The sequence below is a fragment of the Phalaenopsis equestris genome, unplaced genomic scaffold (genome assembly GCF_001263595.1).
Source record: "Phalaenopsis equestris unplaced genomic scaffold, ASM126359v1 Scaffold000002, whole genome shotgun sequence".
NCBI lineage: Eukaryota > Viridiplantae > Streptophyta > Magnoliopsida > Asparagales > Orchidaceae > Phalaenopsis > Phalaenopsis equestris.
Genome location: NW_018164444.1, coordinates 51,296,001 through 51,305,504, shown reverse-complemented (window position 1 = coordinate 51,305,504; position 9,504 = coordinate 51,296,001). Strand labels below are relative to the sequence as shown.

The 9,504-nt window shown below is 35.0% G+C and overlaps 1 protein-coding gene across 3 annotated transcripts in view; it reads left to right on the top strand.

Annotated features, from left to right (window-relative positions):
- Positions 1-9,504, top strand: part of LOC110023015 (E3 ubiquitin protein ligase RIN2-like) — a 38,493-nt gene extending 28,989 nt beyond the window's left edge. For 2 of the 3 annotated variants that reach the window (XM_020722237.1, XM_020722220.1), the window contains 5 exons: positions 6,386-6,491; positions 8,147-8,310; positions 8,386-8,523; positions 8,750-8,817; positions 8,957-9,504. In XM_020722237.1, the coding sequence (XP_020577896.1) occupies positions 6,386-6,491; positions 8,147-8,310; positions 8,386-8,523; positions 8,750-8,817; positions 8,957-9,134 (654 nt within the window). In that variant the 3' untranslated portion in view covers positions 9,135-9,504. The remainder of the gene's footprint in view (positions 1-6,385; positions 6,492-8,146; positions 8,311-8,385; positions 8,524-8,749; positions 8,818-8,956) is intronic. The other variant, XM_020722228.1, reaches the window with a different exon arrangement.

Sequence of the window (9,504 nt, the reverse complement as noted above, 5' to 3'; positions counted from 1 at the left end):
AATTAAAACACATTTTACCCGCGCACGACGATGCGACAAAATAGGTGTCCTCCCTAGGCAAAATTGACGTTCCGGACGCGTTGGCGCAGTCCGTTTCGTCATCCGGGGTCGCTCGGACGACGTCGTCGACGGTCGGGTCAAAAACGCGTCGAAATTCAAATTTCACAAAAATATTGACCCGCGATCGATTGTTTCAAAAATTTCATTCGAGTCTTCGACGGGTAACAGTGCAAGCGATGTGAATTATGGCGATCGGACGTGTTGGCTCTCCGAATTGCGAAGTTTGTGCGCGCGGGAGTGCGAATTGTGCAGAAGGCCACCCTAAGGCTCAAAAAGGTCCTATAGGGATCCCTTTTGGGTTTCCTCATGTTGGTTTCACCCTTCTAAATGCTAGAAGTCGATACCACACACTTGGAACCACAAAAGAGGACGGAAATAGGTCAAATTAAAATGAGGCGGGCGCCACTTCTAAGGTTCTAAGATAGTCAAAGGGAGATCCCTAAGGCTAGATCCTAAACCCTAAGAGGAAGACTAGACCTCACTAAAAATGAGGTCAACAGATATCAAGGCTATTCACCTTTGCTTCACCATAAAATGGATGATAGATATATTTAAGAAGTTTTTGTCTCTGTTGCAAAAATGTCAGTATCACAACTAAAAGCATGCAAATGTCGCAGTGAAAGTAAAAAAAAAGTGACACATATGTGAAAGATCAAATTGAGCGATAAACATTCAGGTTTAGGGTAGACTCAGAGCTAAACTGTGTGCTTCATGATCCAACTTTGGATAGATGCCACCAACCAAGCAATGTAAGGAGCGCAACTCATGGCCTAATCAAGGTGATTTACAAGTGAACTTATATAGGTTAACACTAAAAAATTCTTAATTTGTCATGCAAGTAGGATTTAACTTTTACTTAATGGTGAAAAGTAGTAGTGTCACGAGAAAAGATTTTTTTTTTTTGTTACATTATGTGTGAGTATTTTGACAAATTGATGGTCCAAAAGTTATCCATCTTGGTGGAGCTAGAACTATCAGCAACCTAAGAAAGAAAGGGACAACTTCGTACCAAGAGTTGGTGAATAGTATCATCGGTCCTGCTCTCCCCTCATAGAAGGTCATCGAGGCAGGAGATAATATTCTATCATCCTATCTTAGCACGCATAAGCACTGTCATAATCATCCTTAAACCCCAAACCATCCAACTTATAACCCTGCTTGATGATCCATATATTTCTACCATATATGCACTTATATAAGAATATAAGCACATAAATTAAACCAACAAGTAAGGAAAAGAAAAGAAAAACAAAAGGAAAAAAAGATAAAAGGAGCCCGCCCGCCCCCCTCCAAAGTCATTAAAGAGACAAAACAACAAGTGGATCAGCCTAAAAAAATGTTTGAATCCTCCCAAATAGCAATCAAATCAGTCCCAAAAGGTAGCATTTAATCGTCTTCCAAACAACATTTTAATGGACACCATTGCTCGACATTTGAAGCACTCAAATCAGCATGTATATTGGTCCAAAAACAGCTTTTAAAACCACTAAAACAGCATTTGAAAGCCTTCCAAAAAAACAGTGGGTTTACAAGGTTCAACATGACAGCTTCATCTTTTTAAAATAGTATTCAAATCAGCACCAAACAGTGCTCAATTGTTCTTGAAATAGTGAATGCTTGAAGCCCGAAATGACATTTGCTAAACAAAAAAAAAAAAAAAGGGTACATTAAGTCTTTCCAAAACATTATATGCATTCAACCTAAAAATCAGCATTTTAACCTTTCCAAAATACCCATGGGCTGCACCCAAAGCAATACTTCAAATACTCCACTCAACATGTATGTGGAGCTCAAAATGATTCTTTAAAGCCTCAAGTTCTCTCCATGGAAAGTAGCACACGTTGGAGGCTAAAGGACATTTAAACCTCTCTCCAAACCATCATAAATAGAGAGCCAAAAGATAGTTTTAAAATCTCTTTCAAATCAGCCAAAACACAAGGCAAGAGAGCTTTTAAATCCTTCATAAACCAACAAGAATAGAGGGCAAAGGCATGGAGAGGCAAAGGGAATTATTCACATATTACCCAATTCCTATATATTCACATGCCCGTTTAGCTGCGCAACATATCGAACATTTAAATTCTAATTTTTTTTACATTTATACTGCCCGAACCTTTCATATCATAAACACGTTTACTTTCACTTACACCTTTTCATGCATGAGTAGGGTGCTACATATGTAAAAATTGAGGTTTAAGCATTAGATATGCAAGCACATAAAGATTGGGTGGTATATATGTAAATCATGATGTTTGGGTGTTGGATGTGTAAATGCATATGTATTGTGTGATATGTATGCAAATGTTTAGGCCTTCCTAAAAAAAAAAGTGAACATTTAGCTCAAAAAGGGCATTTGAATATCCTTCAAATCAGTAAATAATCAGCCAAAAAAAACGACTAAACTTCTTCCAGAGCAACTAAACTTCTTCCAGAACAATAAGTAAACTTCTTCCAGAACAATAAGCAATCAGCCCAAAAAGCAATTGAATCTTCTTCCAAAACAGTAAATACATATAGCCAAAAGTAACTTTTAAACTCTCTCAAATCAACAAAAATAAAGAACAAAGGTCGCCCTCAAGTCCCCTCCAAATCAACCAAAACATAGGGCAGAAGTAGCTTTAAACTCTCCTTCAAATCAACCAAGACAGAGCTAAAATAGCTCTCAAACATATTCCAAATCAACAAAAATATAAAGCAAAACAGCTTTTAAACCTTTTTTTTCCAAATCAGCAAAATGGAGAGCAAAAAGAGCTCTCAAACATTTTCCAAATCGACAAAAATATAGAGCAAAACAGTTTTTAAACTTTTTCTTCCAAATCAGCAAAATAGAGAGCAAAAAGAGCTCTCAAACATTTTCCAAATCAACAAAAAATATAGGGCAAACCACCTTTTAAACCATTTCTTCCAAACTAGCAAAACTAGAGAGAAAAAGGTGTGGAGAGACTAAGGGGGTTACTCACGTACTGTCAATATTTTATTACAAAACATAGAAGATGCACAACCAGGATAACTATAGCTTCAGCAATATGAGCTAATTACAAAACATAGCAGATGTAAAACCAAGGTAACAATAAAACCAAGGTAACAATATGAGCATATAACAAAACATTATGCAACTATAAATATATGTTGGACTTCATGCATAGCTCAGCAGCCACATTGGCATATAAATACACGAATTCCCGCTCCAGCTTCCATACCCAACTCCAAAGGGGTATTGTATTGCCAGCAAAGAGAAAGGGGACCTTATTCATAGAAGAACAAAGAGGAAGGGGGGCTTCTTATAAAAAATCACAAGAGTCATGCATGAGCCTCTAGCATTGCTCAACAGTCACATTAGCATATCTAGCAACAATCGCTATAAAATTCTTGAATCATTTGCAGTTCTATAAAATGCTTTGGACACTTCATAAGGTGAACCTCAAATAAATGTAATAATATGCTGATGAAAGCAACCTTGCACACATCACATGCCCAAATCAAAGCACATACTAACACGTGCATCTCATGCTTTTCAAAAGGGGATTGATTGAATAGAAAGTGAAGAGATAGGTTACCTCTTGATGCAAGCCTAAAGAAACTTAAAGAACAAACACAAAAAATTCTAGCAACACCTTTACTTACCAGAGCTTCAACAACCACAAACCCTCCCCTAGGGGATTTTTTTTTTTATATCCAAGAAGAAAGACTATGGCCTCTTTAGAAAAAGTAGGGGATTTGAACATGCATAGCATCGGGAAGGTGGAATTTCAACTCGAGAGGTGTTGGGAAAGGAGAGGGTCCAACGGTCGGGGCTTCGCGAAGAAGAGGAAGAGTCGGCCAGCCAGGGCTTCACGAATGGAGGAGATGTTCGGTCAGTTAGGGCTCGGACGAGAAGGGATCAACCAAAGGGGAGGAAGGAATTGGTTTCGATCGGTCAGGGCTTGGTGGCCGAAGGAAAGGGATCGCGAGTTTCGCGAACGGGAGAGGAGGAAGTTTTGTGAGTTAGGGATTTAGGAGAGAAATAAAATGTTTTTTAATTATTAATTTTATAATGTTTAATATTTACAATCTCCGATTCACACATTATTCGTTTTTACGCGAAACTATCTCAACATGAATCCAAGGTAAAATCAAAGTCTCAGACGCACTCACGTCGTCTGTTTCGTCATCTGGGGTTGTTTGGACAGAGTTCATCGATTTACATGCAATTTGCTTGTGCGCAGAATTATAGCAATATGAGTTTCCTCCCTAGGTAAAATTGATGTCCCGGACGTGCTCGTTATTGAATTTAATTTTCTTTGAATTCTGGTTCGTGATTGATGATTTTCAAAATTAATTTTAGTTTTAATTGACGGTGAAGCGTATGTAAGTTTAGGTGATGTGAATGAGGTGTGAACCTGACCACACTAGGGCTTGATGATCTTATAGGAACCTTCTTTGAGTTTCATCATGTTGGTCTCAACCACCCAAGTGCTGGTGGTCAAAAACCACACATGTGAGACCCCAAGAAGTGTCAAGAAGTGGTTTGAATTTCTAAGCGGAGTAGGTCCCAACACTAGGCTTCTAAAATGATCAAAGGAAATCCCTATGACTAGATCTTAGGCTCTAGGGTGAAGGAAGGAATCCTCACAAAAATGAGGTCAACAGACGACAAAAAATAATTTTGGAACTTGAGCAATAACATTTGTGTATAGAGAATAAATTTGCTAGCAAATCATAATGTATGGTGAATCTATTTTTTCATGTCATTTAAATTCCACTAGAAGGTATCTCCTTAGCTTTGTCAGTAGACTTGGGCATGATCATAGATTTAAGTTCTAGATAATCTCTGCCCAAACTTCTAAGCTAGGTTCTTCAAGAGGCTTAAATATTGACTATTATCAAGTCTATCGACAAAATTTGAATCCTCACAACAATAATCTTTATAGAATAATAAGGACTTAATTTACAATCTAGTATCGATGTCAAAGATACTTGAACTTTTAGAATTGATTTAGGATTTTGAACCTCCAGAGTATGAGAAGCTGGTGTATAAATCTCCATGATAAAATACTTTTATATTGGAACGGGCTAGATGATCTTAAGAATAGTGTCTAAAGTTTCATATTGATGAAATTCATATTATTTCTAAGACGGTCGATCATTGTATGAATATTGATAGCATTATATGTCTCTATATTATCATATTTTCAAAGTGATTTATACTATTTTATGATTGTCGATGATTGTGGTAGTAGTATGTTTCATAAATAATATCTTTAGTACATTTGGGTAATATTTCGACCAATGATCAACATGCTTATATTGTCATCTCATAGTTTGATGAATGATGTCTGATTAAAATTACATGAACCATACAGTTCGCCCACATCTAAACATATCCATGATAATGTTGCTTGATTGGATCCTTACGACATTTGATGAACCCATAAATTCATAATGAAGTTTTTAAAGTAAATAAGGTAAATTTAGTAATTTACAGACTAATGTTTATGCTAGATGTTATCATTCAGGTGTAATCTATGCATCTCAGTCACTTTAATCATCTCGTTTTGACAATTTTATGGCAGCAAATGAAAGAAATCATATGGCTTCAAGCTAGGGTTTAGGCACTAGTACTCTTAGGAGGTATACTATAAATACCTAATGTTGTAGATAAAAGAAATAGAATCATGAGATATTGAATTCCTGTGGTATTACATTTTTCATTGCATTTTTTATTATGATCTGAGGAAGGAGAGAAGCACAATTATTAGATGGGAGGGAGTGCACAGAGGGTGTATAATCTTTCAATTTCTTGTAATCGATCGTAATCCCAATTACAAGCCATGAAACCTTTATGCATAGAAATAGGGATACAAGATACTATCAAACTTAGATCTAGATAAGTCCAAATATTCTTAGTCATCCAAACTCAAATCAAATTATAACTTTCAATAAAGTAAAAATTGAAATAAAATCTAATGCTAATCTAAAATACAAGAATTTTATTAGAATTTAATTAATTTCCTTGTGTCGCGCTCTCTCTCTCTCTCTCGCACAGCTGCATGCTGATACTTAACTTGATAGCATCATCTATTATTCTAGGATTACACAGAGGATGGATGGTTGGAGGGCTTGTTTTTTTCTCTTAATCTTATGCTCAGTCCTCGGAATGCAAGATTCTTTATAGCAGAAAATTAAAATTCTTGTAGCAATCAAATATATTACTTTTAGTTTTTCTGCACTCCTTGTTTCTGTTTCATAAATTTATGTCTTGTGTTGCCATACAGAACATATATAGGATTTAGGGATTCAGAATTCCTTAAATCAATAATATAAGCCTTCACAAATTATTGTGCAGGCCCTTACAGTGCATGGATTCTATTCGACTGAGATATGGAAGAGGCGTTCCATTGATAATGGAGCCTATTGCTTGGCATCACTTGATTTCTATAAATCAATAGAAGGTGTGAAAATTTCATTTAATTACCCTTTTTTTATTCATGGTGGGATGATTCATGTATTGGAACATGTCCCATGCTTGAAAAAATGACCCCAATAATGTTTTACGGATATTTGATGCAAAACAAGATATGGATCAAGGCAGCATTTGACTTACTCTAGCTATTTTGTGCTTCAAATTTTAATTTATTTGACTTCCATGAAAATTAATACTTAGAATTATCCTTTTTAAGAATTATTTTTTCCTTTTTTATTGGTAATACTTACCTTCTTTGTGATTATCTTTTTCTAACTTTTACTTCTTTTACATTTTTTATGCAAATTTATTATTTTTATAAATAGTTATATTTATGCCATGTAATTATTACATCGAATTAAATTGAATATAAATTCTACTTTAATCCTCCTAAATTCTATATTTGCTCTCTCCTTTCCACTCTTCTCCTTATTCCTTCCACATAACATTCTCTTAATTTAAACATCCAGGGCTTAAACTTCTTCTGGTTTCCATCTCATAGTCATTTTGAGACTTTATTTTCTTTCTAAATTAACTTATAATCTACTAAATGTTGAATTTAGCATTATCAAGTATTAAAAGTTCACGGAAAAAAAAATTAAGCCGCATCTTTTTGCGTAAGAGAAAAAAAACCCGGCGATATCATTTTAGACCCTAGCCACATCTCTCCCACTTCTTACGCAACCCTTAATCCCTACTAACGTAGAGTACACGCCAAAAGTGTGAAAATAGTAAAAAAAAAATGGAATAAAAATAATGTTACCAAACAATAAATTCTCAAGTTGTTATGTCAAGCCCTTAGGTCATCAGGTTGTCAAACCCATAATGCAAGAGGGTTGCAATTTTTTTTTTATATGATTTTTATAATCCAAGGCTAACTACGATAGTAACGCAAAAGGTCCTATTCATAGAAAAATTAAACATACTTAAGGATAAACATTCCTAATTGCATTCAAAAATTTTTTTTTAATTAAAATAATTAAAGGAAATTTGATAAGAACTAATAATATGCAAGGACTTTATAACTTGTTAGGTTCAACCCTTTATTTATTGGTTACACAACATGACTAATCTTATGCTCTATTTTTAATTAATTAAATTTTTGGGGTAAAATTATATTTTTTTCTTAAAACATCTCTAGTTGGAGATACAAGTTGTTTGAGAAATTCTAGTATTATTGCGTGCTTCAAATTCAAGAATACAAGCTGAGTTTGTGTTGCAACAGCTACCATTACCTTGTCGGTAATGGAGTCCTCACCATTGATACCCTGCGCGCCAGCGTTGGAATCAAGCTCCTTTCTGTTTCCAGACTGTAGCATTGATAATTGAGAGATTTTCAGGCTAGTGTTCATGCGTTTAGGGTTTAGGAAATGCTTTTGAGATAACCATCAACTCTTCCTTAATCTGTTTTGTCGGTTCTTCTTTGGATACATTTGCAAATAGTTCTGTGTGAAGAGCGATTCATTGATTATCAATTTTTAATGAACAATGAGTTAAGTTTGCCAATCCTATCCGTTTAAATTTTAGATTTTTAAATTTTTTTTAAACTTAATAACCTTGCTCCTAAGCTCAAAGGACTTGTCTTTGTGCTATTCTGATGAGCTTCTTGACATGTAACATAGTTATTTTGCTTGAACATTTCAGCTGCTGGATTTTTTGCAGGGCAGAAAGGGACTCTTAATCGAAATTGCAGTTTTCTCCTCGACTTCTTAGCTTTATCGATGTCAGTTGGGCATTACTTGATGATATGGTGGCTACAAGGCACATCATTTTTCCTCGTAAACACAGTTCTTTTCGTGTATTTGTGTGTAAGTACAATTGGATCAACAGCCATCCTGCTTTTATCATTTAGTCCTGCATGTTAATTAAAATTAACGACACAGCGTATTCTGAATAAAATGGTGAAGCGAGTGAGATGTTTCATCAACTTGAAGAATGATCCAATTTCCATAGGTGAAGCATTTCCTGATGCTACTGATAAGGATTTGTCTGTTTTCGATGACCAGTGCGCAATTTGTAGAGTAAGGAAGTTCTTCCATTGTTTCTGATGCCTTTTTTGGGGCATTTGCATACTACCAATTCTTATGTATTTCCATATCTAACACCTATACTTTTTTTATTTTTATACCACCCAAATCATCATAACTAAGGTGGCATATATGTAAAAATTGAAGTTTAGGTGTAGATATGTAAATACATAGGAATTAATTATAAAGAGATTGGGATAATCAACCATTTAATTTGCAGGGACCAATGGCCAAGGCTAAAAAGCTACCTTGCAACCACTTGTTTCATCTTGATTGCTTAAAACTATGGTATGATTTTTTCGCTTGTGTAATTTTCTTCTTAAATTCAAAATAAAAATTTAGAAGCTTTTGTTTTACTCTTTAAAAAATGTTTTTCTAAATTAACGTTTTTATGAGTGTTCTAAATTGGTCATAACATGTTTCATAGGCTGGATCAGGGCTGCACCGAGGCTTACTCTTGTCCCACTTGTCGAGGACTATTATTTGTTTCAAGTTCTGAAAATAAGACGAACTCTCTCGCCTCTCAAGTCCCAGATAATGCGCATATTGCCGGATCAATCAACCCATTTCCTGCTGCAATCTCCATCCAACCATCAACACGTTGAGGTTTTGTTTCTCTTTTTTTTCTTTTTGGGAAATTTGCATGCATGCCACATAATTCTTATGTATTTGCATATCTAACACCCAAGGTTCGATTTTTAACACTTCTATAATATTTTGGTATAATGAAATTATGCATGAAGATGTGTATTTCACTTTTCAAAAATCAATGATGGTGATATTTTTGATGTGATGTTACATATTTGAGCGGTATGCATGTAAATATGAATGCTTAGATGTTTTCAAGGCAGAGGGTAATGTGTTCTGTCTGATTTTCAAGCTTTGAAAGCTATTTCTGTACTAATTTCTATTGTGAAATTCAATCTATGGTTGGTCTGATGCCCTACTGTTCTTGTGCCCTATGCTCATTTAATA